Raw genomic sequence first — 16,398 nt, 5'->3', positions numbered from 1 at the left:
CTGTTGATTCCAAATAGAAAGATTTTAGCATATTCTCAAGTCTTCCAGTGAAACAAATGTGCTCAACATTGCTCAGGAGATTTTCTATCCCTCTCCGCCCAGGAGTAGAAATGCTACTTAAGAATACAGCTAAAACTCACCCACTGTATTTCCTGTGCTACTGAATGTTTGTCCCTTTTATGCCAATAAAGGTATTGATTGAATGTTTATCCCAGGAAATATGACCTATGTTATCTCCAGGAGATGGCAACCCCATAGCTGGCTGGTGATCACTGAAAGTGCTCAGCTTCAGCTGGATTACACTTTAAAACTAGAACAATAAAAATCATGGAACTAATTCATCGCAGGTGATCTAACCTTTTGATGATAACTTAGGCTGCATTCAGACATAAGAAACCATTGTTAATCAAATCCTGATTTGTGGTGCCTGAATGCAAACCGTCTACAAAACCAGGGTCTGTTCGTCAGTACCAAACAAGGCTGCAAACTAGGACTTGCAGCTAGTTTGTTAGCCTCAGTTTATATTCAGTCTTTGCTGGCTGTAACACCTGAATTCAAACAATTCAATCTACCTTACAGGAAGGCAAGTGTTAATTTGTTTATCATCATTAATCTAAACTTCCAACCTTCTTGTTCTGCATAAACCATGAAAATCAAAAGTGTGCCAGCAGTCTCCAAAGAAATGTTGGTTTAATAAGAGTTAGCACTTGTTTCTCACATTTGCCAGCATATTCAAGACACCCCTTTAGGCAATTATAAAATATAAATTATTTAATAATATGTGACTTTAAGACCTGATGCATGATGTTTAATTATAAAATAAAATTTTTTTATAAAACAGTTAACAAATTATATAATTCTAGAAATATAAGACCTAATTCAGTCTCAGCATTTGGAAAATGTATGCCTCCACATTCATGCTTCTGCCCCCATGGGACAAAGTAGAATTCTAAGAATTTAACAACAAATGTAATAGGTTGAGTTAGTATCTGAAATTTCATTTGACACTGTATGACAGGGAAGTTCCATAGTATTAATCCAGTGCACATCTTCAGCATTCTAACAGTGCTAACCAATGCAAGTTCTCACAGTACGGTTTCTACACAGTCAGTCTGAACAGCGTCACCGTGGCAACCGCTTCATGCACTGCCAATTCACCTCTAATTTTGTGGTTTGTTCCCATTCTGTTGCCAGCTGCTTCTTGGAATATTTGGGAACTGTGAAGAAACTCATTCTTACGAATATGACCTGCTGCACTGTGGCATTCAAGTGTGGCTGACATATTGAGAGAAACAGAGTCCATGCAGACTAAAGGAGACACCATACTACTGTGAGAGCTGCCACTACGCCATTCAGAATGGCCATACTATAGCCCACGTGAAAGGAGTGCCCTGTCATTCGCCTGAAAAGAGAAGCAGAGAGTAAATTAGGAAGTTATAGAAACAAAGAGAGTAAAACAATTATCTAGTTTTTAAAAATGAACACCATCTATTTGACTGGAAATGGTAAATTTCACTCCAATTACAGAATTATTGATAACCATAATTTTTAAATAAATAAGCTCAACATTCATCTGAGTACTGTCAAACAAACCCTTTCTCATTAGTTTATCTCTGTTCACATTACAAACAGACATAGCAATTCTGTGGGAGGTTTTTTTTTGGGGGGGTGGAAGTGCGTTTTCTCGGGTCCTTCTAGGCTGACTTTTCCTCTTTTCTTTCTGCAGTCAGTTAACCTGGCAGGGCCAGAGGTGCAAGCCAAAGTGCTACTGGCCCTTGGCCAGGGCTTATTTAAATAAATAAGGTCTACAGAAAGTGCGTACATTTTCTGTTATCAGCGTTTGATAACTTATTTTACAGCTAAGCAATTTCACTTTCTAATGTAATATAGTTTTAGCTGTATTCCCAAAATTTGCTACAATGTGTCTTGTAAAAGGTCAATTGTAAAATGGATTTTAATTCACTTGGATGGGACAATTCATAAATAAAGTAGAAGAGAAGGCATCTTCTTTAGAATATGAAAACTGATGCTACCATGCACTCTGCTGGCCAAAACCATTTAATTCGCTGCTCTAGACAGAATCATGCTTGCCATTAAAACGTATGAATGTGAGATAGCATGATTTCATTAATATGAAACATACAGGAGACAAAATACATTTAAAAAATAATAATAAACTGATCCTTAAATATACATTAACTAGCCTGCATGAAGCATTCATCTAATCCTAAGCAAGTTGATTCATGTCCCATTATTTTTATTGGTGTTTACTCCCGTGTAAGTGTGCACGGCTGCATTAGTTTCAATGGATAGCCTGCTGGGACCTATACCCAATCACATTTGTCTTACTAAAACAGTACTTACCTGAACCGGGCAGGTGATAGTGGGGTAGGAGGAAACATTCCTGGTTCAAAGGAGTCAAAATAGGTCACTGTCCAAGAAAAACTGCAACATGACAGACCTGACACTAATGCAAGAATAAGGAGACTCCAAAACCCTTAAAGAAAAAAACACCATTGTAAATAAAAGCTCAAAACACAACTTCAAGCAAAATATCTCAACTCCACTGCTAGAAAGTCTGCCCCAACTAAACAAGCATACAATTATTACAACTAGCTTAAGAGAATAACATAACTTATTATACGAATGTTAGGAATACATCTCATTCATCGCAATGAGATTTTTCAGTTAAGTAACAGTGCCTAAGACTGGAGCCTTGGCAGCTAGCACTACACTAGCATTTTTGCCCAATTCATATATGAAATATACTTATTCATTTTAAAGGGAGAAAGTTGGTGAATGGAGTAAGCATAATTCAGGCAACTGCTGTAAAACACTCATGTTCAGGCAACTGCTATAAAACACTATTACAATATTACTGTGACATGACATTTGTGTTAATTTCATATTTGCAACTAACCGTGCAATCCTAAGGGGGGTGGGCGGCGGCAAAGCTCCATAGGATCCGGCACTGGCATCTATGCCAGTTTACTACAGTGCAAAGTGTCATGGATGCCTGAGCAGGGGCAAACACACAGGTGCCATGGAACCATGGAGTGGTGCAGGCTTCCGCCACTTGTGCTATCACACAGGCAGAAAAATCCTGGAAGGACCTTGTTCTTGTTTTGAGGTTTTAGCAGGGGAGTGCAGCTATTGTATACCCTTGATCGAAGAACGGTACACTCCTATCTGGGATGGTCATCCTCTTCCACCGAGCGCGCAGCTTTGGGAGGGACGCACATGGAGTGGTGAGGGAGGTAGGGGACACCTGCCTAGCCAGCCGGATCAGCCGAATCAACCCTGGCGATCAGTGGGGTGACAGATGTCACAGCCAGATCGTCCTCACATCCCTGGAAGGGAAAGACCACGCTGGTGTGGGGGCGTTCCAGGGGTGTTTCCAGGGGCGGAGCTGACGTTATTCAGCTTCCAGATCCCTTTTGGCCCCAAAATGCCCCTTTGTGCTGGGCCAGTGCCCCATTAAGTATATGGGGATTTTCTATTTTTGTTCTTTTTAAAAATTTATTTTGTGGCCGGGAAGCATGGCTGCGCCACTCCTGGCCTTTGCATATCCACCCCCTCCCCAAGGAAGGGGCTGCCCGTTTGCTTAAAATTTTTTTTTTAAATTATTGTGCGACAGTCAACATGAAATATTAGTAAGTCCCTAATTTATTTATTGAAAGCATTTATAAGCAGCCGTTCCACCCAAACAGGGGTCCACAAGGCAGCAAACATCAGGCATTGAAACATTTAAAATTTATATATAAATTTAGTAATATAATAAGACCATAAAGATGTACAAACAGCAAACACACACAACTAGGGAGGAGGGTCAGTAAGAGTTTCCCGGGGGCACAGCAAACAAAACAACAGTCTTCACCTGCTGGTGGAAGACAATGACAAAAGGCTACATGAAGTTTCAGTCAAATGTAAGAAGACACCACTTCAAAAAATAGTCCTTTTGAAAGGTTAACCACAGAATATACTAATTTAAGGATGGCACTAGTTGATCAGTCCCAACACAAATGGATGATCTATAAAAAAAACTAAACAAGCTGTCATTTCTCAAATAAATCGCTACAAAAATCTTACCTAAAAGGTTTGTTTCTATACTTTCATCAGTCTTTCCTTTCTCAAATTGCAAGTCTGCAGATGAAAATAATTAGCAATAAAACTTTATAATGTGAAACATTTAAAGAAACAGTAGTTGTCCTACAGTGTCAACTTTTCTGCAAGACGTTTACCAACTTTGTCCCATGGTTTACTAGGCAATACTTTAACTACGCTTAATTAAACCAGCTGAGATTCAATCATGTGTAACTTTGTGCATCTAATGGAGGCCAAAGTGGCTCAAAACAATCTCTGCTCCTCCACTTTATGCTCAGAAAACTCTGAAAAGTTGAAAGTGTACAACTGGCCCAGGGTCATCCAGCAAAGTATTCATGGCAGAGTGGGGATTCAAGAGACTTGATCTCCTAGATCCTACTCAGAGCCACTACCACTCTGGCTGTTGATTTTATCATTCTCCCACCTCACACCCACAAGCTTATAATCTAAAACAGACAATGGGGAAAGCACTAGAGGAAGCAAAGGGAAAGGCAAATGCAGGCAACAGAAGTCTTACGCAGAAGAGGACAATTAAATTAATTAGGGAGCTGGCACACTTTCCTTTTTCTTTTACCAAAAGCTAAAGAACGTGGAACTTCTCTGTTTAGAAAAATACATGGCAAAGGAGGAATGCAAGTAACCAGCTTAAAGCTGCAACATTAGGGAAAGGCCAGGATAACCTGGTGGCTACTGTGTGCAACTAGTTGCTGGCCACAGTTCTGATCCACCGGCGGCCCTCTTGTCTTTGATGCACATTGTTTTAATTTTTTTAAAAAATTAACAAGCTAATTAAACAAGCCACATATCACACAGACATAACCCAAAACTCTTCTAACATTATGGCATACCTTAATTCTACTATACTAATAAAAACCTTTTGCATGTAAAATCATTATCAACTGTCTGTTGATCGTATCACAATATTTATGCTTTATTCTTGCTTTACCACTAAAGCCTATATATCACTTTTGTTACTCTTATCCACTTACCTGTAATTAAATAGGTTATAGTCTTTATCCAGGTTAAACATTTTAAAACCCCAACGCCCAACATGGTTTATTATTATTATTATTCTAAATCGTTTCTATTTATCTAATCCAGTGGTTCCCAAAGTGGGCAGTACCACCCCCTGGGGGCGGTGGGATTACCTAGGGGGGCACTAAGAGGCCAGAGGGATGCAGGGGGCCGCCAGAGGCGGGCCCCTTCAATTGTGTTGTTTACTAATTTACAATAGATCAAGCTATGGCACCATGCTGGCCAAATTGGGGGAAACTATCACAAAGGTTTTCCAGACTTTGAAGAGCCGGTACCACTGGATCAAGTTCATCAGTTTTGTTGAATAAATTTCAACTGAAAACTTTATTTTGATTTTGAATAGATGTGCAATTAATTGTTACTGTTTTGAAACTTTATTGTTATTATCTTCTTTGGTGAGTCATGCAAATCCCTGTTTTGAATAATGCTTTGGATAGGGTAGGGGGCGCTGGGTTGAGTTTGTGGAACCAAGGGGGCGGTGGCCTGAAAAGTTTGGGAACCGCTGATCTAACCATTACGAAGCATATGCAAAGTACAATTCCCATTTTCGTTGAAACTCTTCCTAGAGCCTTTTATTTACTTGATTCGTCAGCTTTGCCCTCTTGCATTACACAGGTGGCACAAAACTCCTTTTAGCTACGCCCAACATATTCCCCCTCACCCCCGCTGGAAGGTATCAACAAATACCAATCCAGGAAAGGACTTGTCCCTGTGATACCTATTCCCTGGACTCAATTGATCATATTCTGTTGGTCTGCCCTCTATAGGAAACACCCCGTGGGAAATGGTTAAAAAAATTGGCTTCTTTCCAAATATCACCCATCTACACAAGCAAGATGTCAGTTTTTATTAAATGAATCCGATCCGGAGGTTACTGTAGATGTTGCCAATTTTCTAGTGGATGTGATGAAAGTTCAAAAAGCCCAAAGTTTGTAATTTCTAAATATTGTCGAAGGCTTTCACGGTCAGAGTTCAGCGGTTCTTGTAGGTTATCCGGGCTGTGTGACCGTGGTCTTGGTATTTTCTTTCCTGACGTTTCGCCAGCGGCTGTGGCAGGCATCTTCGGAGGAGTCACCCTGTCCTTCAGTGTGACTCCTCTGAAGTTTGTAATTTCTATTTTTTGGAATTGACTGGCCTATGTTTTTTTTTTTTTTATCTTAATGACTGCATATTTTATGTCCCTTCTGTAACAATTGTAATATTGTAATTTTTTATCTTAATGACTGCATATTTTATGTACCTTCTGTAACAATTGTAATATTGTAATTGTAAACCATGAAAGGTTTTTCATTCATTCATTCATATTCCCCCCACCCCACCCCCCCGCTCACCTTTCAGCACCAGGCAAGCAACAGCCAAGAGGAAAGCGAGCGAACACACGGCCAGGAGGCAACAGAGCACGGAACAGGCCCGGCTGGGCCAACGACGCGCCGGCCTGTCTCGCCCGTGGTGCAAGCGGGCGATGCCAGCCCGGAGCGTGGGGACGCCGTCCGCGCTCCCAGCGGTGCCCAGCAGGCCCCCGTGCCCTTCGCGGTCGTCCTCCAGCTCCGCCTGCAGGCTCCGCGCCACCGCCGCGTCGTCCGGAGGCCCGAGGCCCTGCGCGGCGGCACCCGCGCGGCCGCCCCGCCTGTAACGGTCGAGCGTCGCCATGGCAACTCTTCGCGCCGCGCGGACGGAAAGCAACGGACGCCCGTTCGAACGATCCCTTCCACCGGAAGGAGAAAGGAGGAGGCGGGGCCGATGGCGCGAACCGGAAAAGGAAAGGGGACGAGCCGACGCGGGGAGCGCGAGGCCACGCCCCTTCCTCCTTTACGTCGCTCGCCAGCGGATGCACCTTCCTCCCATGCTACTGTCCCCCTTAAAGGAAACGGCCGAGGATGTGAGGCGCGTGAAGCGACGCTTTTCTTCCCCCGCCCCCAGACATCGCCGCGTTCCGGGGTGGGGGGCCTGGGTTCGCCGTCCGCTTCAGGTGTCGTGGGTACCTCTCGGCCCTCCGTAGCCGCCTCGTTCGCGCAGCCCCATTCGCGGGCGCACTCTTCCCAGCGTCCTTTGCGCGCGCCTCTCTCTTTCCCTCTCCCCCCTTCCTCTTGTCCGCCTCAGTTCCCCCCCCCTTTACCTCAGTAAAGTCCGTCCGGCCCACGCGCGCCTTTTGCCCGCCCCGGGCCCTCTTGCCGTCCCTCACGTACCTTTCCCAGCCTCCCGAGTCGCCCCCCCTCCCGCTCTTTCCCTCTCGGCCCCCCCTTCCCGCCGCTAACGGTTTCGCGTAGCGCCCCCCTCCCCCTCCCGCGCGCCCGGCCGGCCGGCCGGCCCCGGAGGGCGGGCGGGCGGGCAGGCAGGCTCGCCGGCCGGAGCCAGGCAGGCAGGCCGTCCCCGGGGGGAGGCGATGTCCGGCGGGGACTCGGGGGCCGCCGCGGCCTCCCCTCAGCCGCTCCCTTTCTCCCTGCCCAAGCCCCCGCCCCTCATGCAGCTCAACCCCGGCGAAGGCGTGCGGCCCGTGGGGGCCCCCGGCGCGGAGCAGTCGCCCAAGAGCGCCCGCCTGGGAGGGCGCCCGGATTGGCCGGCCGGGAAACCCGTCAGCCTCCTGGCCCCTCTGCTCCCGCCTAGGGGCGAGCCCGAGCCGCTCTTGCCCTTCGGGCCCTCCTCCCGCCAGCCGCTCAGGGGGAGGCTGTTGGGCAGGTGCGGAGGAGGAGGAGTGGGCGGCGGAGGAGGCGGCGGCGGCGGCGGAGGGAGCCTCCTCAACCCTGCGATGCGGCCGGGGGGCGGCGGAGGCGGCGGAGGAGGAGGCGGAATGGGCCGGGAGTCCCTGATGGTGAGTTTAGCGACGGGCTCGGGAGGGAGGAGGGGGGGGCGCTTCTTTGCGATCCGAGGTCGGCGTGGCGGACAAGGATGCACGTGGCGTTCTCCACCACGTTTTATAAGCGGGATCCTCAACCTGTTGTCGAAGGCTTTCACGGTCAGAGTTCATTGGTTCTTGTAGGTTATCCCGGCTGTGTGACCGTGGTCTTGGTATTTTCTTTCCTGACGTTTCGCCCGCAGCTGTGGCAGCCGGCATCTTCGGAGGGGTAACACTGAAGGACAGTGTCTCTCAGCGTCAAGCGCGTACGAAGAGTAATCTATAGTCAGAAAGGGGTTGGGTTTGAGCTGAATCATTGTCCTGCAAAAAGTATCGAAGGTGACGGGCTAATCATTGTCCTGTAGGTATCAAGATAATGTACTTCCTACACACTTGACGCTGAGAGACACTGTCCTTCAGTGTGACTCCTCTGAAGATGCCTGCCACAGCTGCGGGCGAAACGTCAGGAAAGAAAACACCAAGACCACAGTCACACAGCCCGGATAACCTACAAGGGATCCTCAACCTTTAGGAAAAGATATTAGAGAACTGCTTTCATCTTGTGTCACTAAGGGGACAGATGCGATGTAACATTTACCTTTAGCATTGCACTTTTAAAATGTTAGTAGCTAAATTTCCTTAGAAATATGGAGCTGCAGTTCAAATCTGCAGTCCTTGGACCATAGCTGATAGAGAAAATAGAAACTTTATTGTTGAACGTATTGATTCCGTGTGCACTTACATTATTTCCTTTGACTGGGAGCACAGAGAGGATTGCTCTTCATGGTGCTGATTGCAAGCTGTGTCCTGAAATTATCACTCCATTTCTCACCTGGCAAGCTGGTTACTATTTTTGTTAAGGCAGAACACCACTTTTTAAGACTTCTAAAACACCACAATATAATGATGAAATTAGCATCAGAGCAAAAGGTTATAGAAAATAGAAAAAATAAGCATATTTCATCTATATCCATCCTGCGATACAGTTGAGAGGAGGGGAATGGATATATAGCTATGTATATATCCTGATATATTCATAAAATCTATCAGGTTTTTTTTTACAAGCAAGTCTCGCTGTGTTGGTTGAATTTTCCAAGTACATACGTGTGGTTACTTGGTGTATTAAAGCAGAGATTCAAACTTCTTTTGTAACTCATGGAGGCAAGCTTTTCCAAATGTTGAAAACTATTGCTTTTAATTGCTGTGATTTGAGAAATTCCACGAACTTGTGAAATTTATTTGATGTTTCCATTTTTATGGCTACAATGTGGAGACAAGGTTATAACAAGACCTAAGCAACCAGAGTGGTCAACCAGAGAAGTTGTAATGGTGCTACTATTCTGTGTATTTTCGAGCACTTGGAATCTTGAACTGTCATTAAACATTTTGTTTTGCAGATGGGACACCCTGGCATGCCTCACTATCCACCCATGGGGATACATCCTATGGGCCAGAGGCCACCTAATATGCCTCCAGTATCACATGGAATGATGCCTCAAATGATGCCTCCAATGGGAGGACCACAAATGGGGCAGGTAAGTTAGCTTTTGTGTCTTTTGTTATACCAGTAACCCTTTTTAACAGAAGATTTTTCTTAAAGCAGTAATTTAGATTTATTTTAGTCCTTTCCGTAATTCATTAAGAGCTTCACGTTGCTACAGATGTTTTACCTCTTTGTTATTGTTTTTGTGAACATTCTTATTTTTTACTTTATTGACATAGAAACTTTCTTGCCCAGTAGGCAAACAAAATCTTGCATATAGAAAGCAGGGGGTATGTGGATTTATAGAGGAATTAGTTAAAAGTGAACAAAAGAAGAGAACCTCTGAAAACACTTATGCCTCTTGCATGAGTTACTGTATATTGGTAGTTAGAGAGAACAGTGTGTGGAAATGGAATTATATTTTTTTCTGCCAATGTTTTCTGGCATTGGATATGACCATAAACAACCTGTCCCTCTTGTGGCCCCATAATTCTCAAAGGTATGGTCAGTGAATGGCCTGGCCCTTTCAGCCTGTGCTTTTGTTTCTCTCCCCCTCCCTTCCAGTGACTGTATCTTTTGTTTGCATTTTCTATGATTATTTGGAGGAATCAAAGTGAAATCCTCTGCTTTGTTTGGCATCCGCTTACTCCAACAATAGACCTTGCTAGTCCTGGAAAGTACCTGCAAAAGCTTAGAGTTTTGCTTCTAAAGGGACCTAGCTAGCTTGGATTGAAGAACTAGATTGAAGAAAAGTGCCTGGTGCACTTTTGGTCTTGGCGCATCATGCCAGTATCTTTACCTCTTTTCTGAAGCCTTTCTTGAGGGTGTTCATTTCTGTGTCCCAGTATTTAGTTAGCAGCTCTGATAGATGACTAGCATCCTTCCAGATTGCAAATAGTATGGCAATACATAATGGTTAGTCTAGTGCAGCTTAAGCAAGAATGGGGGGCATATGCAAAGTAGTTGGACAGTAAGTCCACCTATAATGACCAATTTTTTAGACGTAACTGTTATTAATAAATACTTCCTATTCTCCCCCTGTGCTGCCTGTTAGGGTTCATTTGTATTTCTTTCATACACGTCCCTGTCACCCTGCATCATCCCTATTTTCACATGTTAAGGAAACAATTTTATATATATGGGGGGGGAACCAAATAGATAATTTAGGTATATTCGAATGGATTTTGTGGAGGTGAAGTTTGAGAGACCTGAATAAGGAAAGATATTTTTAAGATAAGTATGGTTGGTACAGCTTTTGGTAACAGATATTAGTCTGTTAGCCTAACAGTTTGGACCTCCGAGTCCTTCTCACATAGAACATTGACTGTTACTGGAATAATTACTCCCCTTCTTACTGCTTTTGGGAGCCAACATCCACTGTGTTCCACTGGAGAGTTACCCGTTGGGTTTCACTATACTTCACTGGGGTCAACCTTATTTAAATAATTATTACTATTGTTATTAGAAGTCCCATTCTCTCAGTCTTAAATTACAGACATCCTGAGCGTTGTATATATATCCCAGAAATTGATGGGTATTTCACAGTTATTAGTGTGGCACTGTCAAGCATGCGGCCATGGGAAATAGAGACCTTTATTTTGGCCCAGTAGCTAATTGATAAATCCCTTGGTTTTGTGATTTGCCTTGTGATGGCACAAACTGGATTTATCAAGTGCCACCTGGCAGCATTTTGGAACTGGCATGGTGCATGTGTTCTAGAGGCTATGAGTTTGGCAGTCCTCTCTTTAAAAAAAATCCTTGATGTTTCTGCAAGTACCTAGATAGAAGTTTTAGGGAGCATCTTATGCGTGGAACACAATTATATGGAAGCAGCAGTGGGGCAAGACTCCTTTCTTCTCCTGCTTCTACAGGATGGTGGGGAATGGGAGGGCCACTCCCATTCTTTCTTCTCTTCCTCACGCTTCCAAGAAAACCTTGTGGATTGAGGGTGGAGCAGTAGCCCTACCAAATACCTCTCCCTCCACACAAGATGGAAGGTAAGAGGGAGCAGTAACCTGATGCTCCCTGAAGATATATGGGAATGGGGTCGTGGCCAACCCAACAGGGACTGTCACCATATAGCGGGGGGTTATTTCCCAAGACCCATTTGTGGGGCTCACCACTCAAATTAATTGGCTGAATATGGCCAATTGAATATATTACTAGTATATGTACAGTCTGTTCTCTTGCTGCGGTCCTCCTAATTCCTAATAATGAAAATACCGGAAGTAAAACCTTTTGCTCTCTAACCTTTTTTTCAGAAATACATTTCCAGTTAAGGTAGCATGCACATACAAATGCAAATTAGTTCTTCATAGTAACTGTATTGGGTCTCTGCCTTGGATGGCCTGTATTAGACCCACATGTAATAATTGTCTTGCAGTATCACTGAAGTGAAGAATTTCCCCACTCACCCGTATTTATGATGCTTTAAGGAAATAAGGGCAGTGTTGTGATTTTAATCGGCTAAGTTAGTTTGCTTCCCTGTTGCATGCTTTTCTCAGCTTTTTTTAACAGTTCATGTTTTTTGAACCCTGCAGTCATAATTCTTAAACTTTATAGTACTCTTCATCTTGGAACAGCTTTGCAAGCATAACTCTTACTCCAGCACTGTGAGACAAGTTCTTCAGGTATTATCCTCTGTTCATAGATGAGGTAAATGAGCCCTCAAGAGTTTATGTAGGTCACAGAGGGATTTTGGTTTGGGAACTTGATTTAGAAGTTTTGGAGTTTAATTGACTTGGGCCCCATTCCTGCAGCGGCTTCTGGGTAGTTTTAATGTTTTGGGTATTTTAGTAGTAAAACATTGGGGGGCCCTGTTTTCTTGAGGTAACTTTTCTGCTGTCCATTCCCCCCTGCTCCTCCAGCTTCTTCTTCATTTTTGCCTTGAATTCCCATTTGACCAGCTGCCACTAGAAGCTGCAAAATGTTATCATTGTCTACAGCAGTTCTTCTGGTCACTTAAAGTTGTAGTTCATTATAACTAGAAAAATCAAATTGAACTACCAGCCTCCATAAGATTTATACAAACTTTAACTCATTTTTCTGTATTCGTTTATGCCCCTGAAATCCTGTCTCAACAAGGTTAAATACTATCCTTCTATCAACATAAAGAAATCCATATGTGCAGCAACATATGGTAAGCTGTAAACACATACTATAATAATATTTTACTTGTAGATGCCTGGAATGATGCAATCAGTGATGCCCGGGATGATGGCACCTCATATGTCTCATGCTCCTATGCAGCCTACAGGACCGGTAATTATTAAATCTGTCTTGTGATTTTTAAAAAAGTTTTTACCAGGTGGATCTGACTTTGTTCTTTAGGGTTTCTCAGGTGTACAACAGGAATCTCTTTCTGTTTGAACAATTAAACTTTTAATTAGTGAAAATTAATGCAGAAAAGAAATTGGTAGTGCTTTGTGTTCCTTAATATGAGTTGCAGAAATTCGAATTAGCATCATATGTTTACGTAGAATGAATATAAATTAGCAGGGAGACCTTTATGAAATGACCAGTAAATTTCTGATCTCCCCCCCCCCAAAAAAAAGTGTATGTTCAAGGATCAAAAATCGTATGGCATTATCAGCTGTTGAAAGTGAACCATAGTTTTATTATTTGTAGGCAAAAAGGCCCAGGTTCAGTGCTTGTCATTCCAAATCTTAGGTAGCAGATATTTCTCTGCCTGGTATCCTGGAAAGCCACTGCTAGTCAAAGCAGACAACACTGAGAGAGATTAACAAATGGGTTGACTTGGTATAAGCAATTTTATATGTGCATGTATATATTGCTGTATCCTTTTGATACATTTCAGACCAAACTCCTGCTTAATACATCAGCAAGACGACTGCGAAAAACCCTGTCATATTTAGTTCATCTTGGGGGGTTTTTGGTCTTAAACAGATTCATCTATCACAAATATGGTGCTTTAGGACATTACATTTTGTTGTGCGTTATTGGGCTGTGATGTGTTTAAGTTAACTGTTTGATGCTCAACTGTCAGCATTGCCTACAAAACTAAAAGGCAGAATTCACAGAATTGTATACTTCCATATCTGTTAATACCATTGTTTTTCTTTTTCTGTTAGCAAAGCAATATAAAAACTTCAGCCCTGACCTGGATGGCCCAGGCTAGGCTGATCTCGTCAGATCTCAGAAGCTAAGCAGGGTCAGCCCTGGTTAGTATTTGGATGGGAGACCACCAAGGAATACCAGGGTTGCTGTGCAGAGGAAGGCACTGGCAAACCACCTCTGATAGTCTCTTGCCATGAAAACCCCAAAAGGGGTTGCCATAAGTCGGCTGCGACTTGAAGGCACTTTACACACATAAACACTTCAAATATAGACTTGTATTTCTAGCTGAATGTCTTTTAAAAACCACCAACTCTTCAGTTCACTATCACCTCCTTCTTGTCTTTTTCTCCAGCTGTTTTTATTTGGGCATCCTTCTGTCAGATTGTTTATCAGTGTTTTCCTTTGGGGAAGCTCCTCCTCCACTTTTCCTCTCTCTGTTGGGGTCCCTAAGAATTCTATTGTTGGTCCTCTGCTATCCTTTCTGTACTCTGTTTTTGTGTGACATCATCAGCCACCATGGTTTTTGTTATCATGGTAGTAAGATGATACCAAACTTCTCCTCTGTACAATCCCACTTCTTTAAATTCCTATCTGAGATGTATTTTTTAATCTGTACTGCACTATTTCTGTTTTTCCAAGCTTACTCTGTTTAGTTGTTCCCCATATCTATATATAATATCAGTGTTCTTCATCTTGATGTGTCTTGCAATCTCGGCTTTATTCAGTGTTTCCCATTCTTCACTCTACACATTCATTAAGTTTACGTGGTGTCACTTCTTACTGTACAGCAGTGACCGCCCCCCCCCCCGCCCCAGTGTGGTGCCCATAGTTGTCTTGGTGTCTGCCATTGTGTTTCCTGCTGTCTGCTTCCCTCTTACAGCATCTCTTCTCCAAAGCACAGCCAGGCTTTCCTGTACCTCACTGGAGTAGGATGTACTTCTGAAAAGGCCTAGGAGAATGACGTTTGAGGAAGTTTCCAAATGAAACACTTTGGAAACAGTTGCCTCCATCATAGAAGGAAGCTTAGCTTGAAATGCCAGTGTTTTGTAATTGGCCCATGTCAACATGGTAGCTATTTTGTGGTTGTTCGCCCCCCTACTGAGCCATGCCAGCCATTTTCCAGAAGTACTCATAGGTTCAACAAGGTTGTGGTCCATGCTCTACAGTGTTACAAAAATCTGCCCATTCCTTTCCATTCCCTCAGCTAAAATTCTGGTTGATGCTCTGGTTACTTGTCACGTCAACTGCTGTAACTTTCTTCACTCTTGCTTTTCTCTTTCACACCTTGTTCTCTCATTTCTATCCAAAGTCTGCTGCCGAAAATATTCTACTGTTCATTGCTCAGATTGTGCTGTTGTCCTCCTAAAGTCCCCTCATCGATTTCGCGTCCTTTTTTGTATCAAGCACAAATACCTTTTAAAGCCTTGTCCCCACCCCATCTGTCAGGTCTTGTTCTCATTCTGTTTCTGCCACATGTGCATGGAACTTCCTTCCTAAACATGTACAATGGTAATATCTCTGTATTCCATCAATACCATCTTCAAACTTGTTTTTTCTTTGAGTCTTAACCTTTTAATCCTCATTGTCCAGTCTGGCAGTGCTGAACTGAGTCTTCTCAGCATTCAGCTTTCAGGAAACTGACACAGGCTTCTATTGAGCATGTGCAAGTGATTTCTTTGGTTCTCATACCAGCATTAGGAAAGATTGTGTTTTGTTGCCTGAGGACACCTAATGTTCTACGGGCTACCAGTCAACCGGCTTTGTCAGCGCTACTGGTCAGTCCACATTTTAACTTGGATTGGGATGCTTAGCATATTGCTGCATTTTTATCCTACTTTTCAGTATCCAAGGAGCACATCCTGTGAAGCACCTCACTTTTTCATAATCATTTTAAGAAATAATGTGTACAGTATACATTAATGCAGTTATGCTTTCCATAAGAAGGGATTTCTGTTCTCTGTTAGAATATATTGTGCTTAGCTTCAGATTTCTTTCCTATTAGGAATTAACATTCTTAATATTTACAATGAAGGTTTACAGGCACATTGCTTATCTGTTTTGCATTTTAAATATTCCTTGGTTTCTACCTGCCTGAAATGTTCTCAAAACTGTTCCCTTCAGATACTTTGACATTTTGGTTTGAAAATCTTGCCGAAGTTATTCAACAAGAAAGGGCCTTTGCTAGGTAATTAGGGCAGCACACTCACTGTAACATTACATGATGAGTATTTCAGGTTAAAAACATTTGAATTTTTTTGTATGGACAACTTGACTGTTGTCTCCAGTATCTTGCATCTTGAAGTGTTTCTTTTAAAAAATATTGAAATACAAAAGAACTTAAGTACAAAAATATACAGCTAGTAGCAGTCACATAGTTGAAAATATCCCAAAGGAATCAATGCCCAATTGGTAACATGGTAAAGTTACAGGAAAAAACACCAGTTCAGTGAGTGTATTGATTAGTTTGTTGGGTTTTCTCAATCAGTTTTGCCATTTTGGCTATATGTCAAGATTGAACAAACCATTTAACTCTAAACAAGCCTGGTGGTAATATTTGGAAACTAAAAGTTTGGTAGCCATCAGCAGATTGTCTCAGTTTGAACCAGGGTGGATTTGATTTAAATCACTAGTCAGTAAGACGAGATTTAAATCATGGTTTTCCACATAGACTCATAGTTGCTGGTATAATCTTAATATTTACAACTAGATTAAGGTTTCATTTTTAGAATAATAACTTTTCAGATTAGTTTTACAGTTATATAAAAATATTGATTTGGTTATACTATTAGAAATACATAGAGAGATAATTAAGAAATTATTTTGATCTCCAATTTCATTTGGGCCACCAGGCCTTGCATTTCTTTGT

General features: G+C 42.8%; 2 protein-coding genes across 2 annotated transcripts in view; one reads left to right on the top strand and one right to left on the bottom strand.

Moving 5' to 3' along the window:
• Window positions 1-1,278: 1,278 nt before the first annotated feature.
• On the bottom strand, window positions 1,279-6,789 carry ARL6IP6 (ADP ribosylation factor like GTPase 6 interacting protein 6). The gene is made up of 4 exons (XM_056861174.1): window positions 6,471-6,789; window positions 4,090-4,143; window positions 2,365-2,497; window positions 1,279-1,402 (listed from the first exon to the last, which is right to left on the bottom strand). The coding sequence occupies exons 1-4, from the start codon at window positions 6,787-6,789 to the stop codon at window positions 1,309-1,311; spliced, it is 600 nt and encodes a 199-aa protein (XP_056717152.1). The 3' UTR covers window positions 1,279-1,308.
• A 1,117-nt stretch (window positions 6,790-7,906) lies between these two features.
• PRPF40A (pre-mRNA processing factor 40 homolog A) overlaps window positions 7,907-16,398 on the top strand; it is a 36,007-nt gene continuing 27,515 nt past the window's right edge. The window contains 3 exon segments of the mRNA XM_056861114.1: window positions 7,907-7,948; window positions 9,370-9,507; window positions 12,636-12,716. Coding sequence (XP_056717092.1) covers window positions 7,928-7,948; window positions 9,370-9,507; window positions 12,636-12,716 — 240 coding nt within the window. The 5' untranslated portion in view covers window positions 7,907-7,927.

The sequence above is a fragment of the Euleptes europaea genome, chromosome 15 (assembly GCF_029931775.1).
Source record: "Euleptes europaea isolate rEulEur1 chromosome 15, rEulEur1.hap1, whole genome shotgun sequence".
Taxonomy (NCBI): Eukaryota; Metazoa; Chordata; class Lepidosauria; order Squamata; family Sphaerodactylidae; genus Euleptes; species Euleptes europaea.
This window is presented reverse-complemented; position numbering and strand designations above follow the sequence as displayed.

What these genes read in the sequence shown, in the direction of transcription:
- ARL6IP6 (XM_056861174.1), bottom strand. Translation starts at nt 6,789, where the DNA reads ATGGCGACGCTCGACCGTTACAGGCGGGGCGGCCGCGCGGGTGCCGCC. An exon ending in TGCTTGCCTGGTGCTGAAAG is followed by an intron (nt 4,144 to 6,470) that starts GTGAGCGGGGGG and finishes TTTCATCTGCAG; the next exon opens with ACTTGCAATTTGAGAAAGGA. An exon ending in CTATCACCTGCCCGGTTCAG is followed by an intron (nt 1,403 to 2,364) that starts GTAAGTACTGTT and finishes TTCTCTTTTCAG; the next exon opens with GCGAATGACAGGGCACTCCT.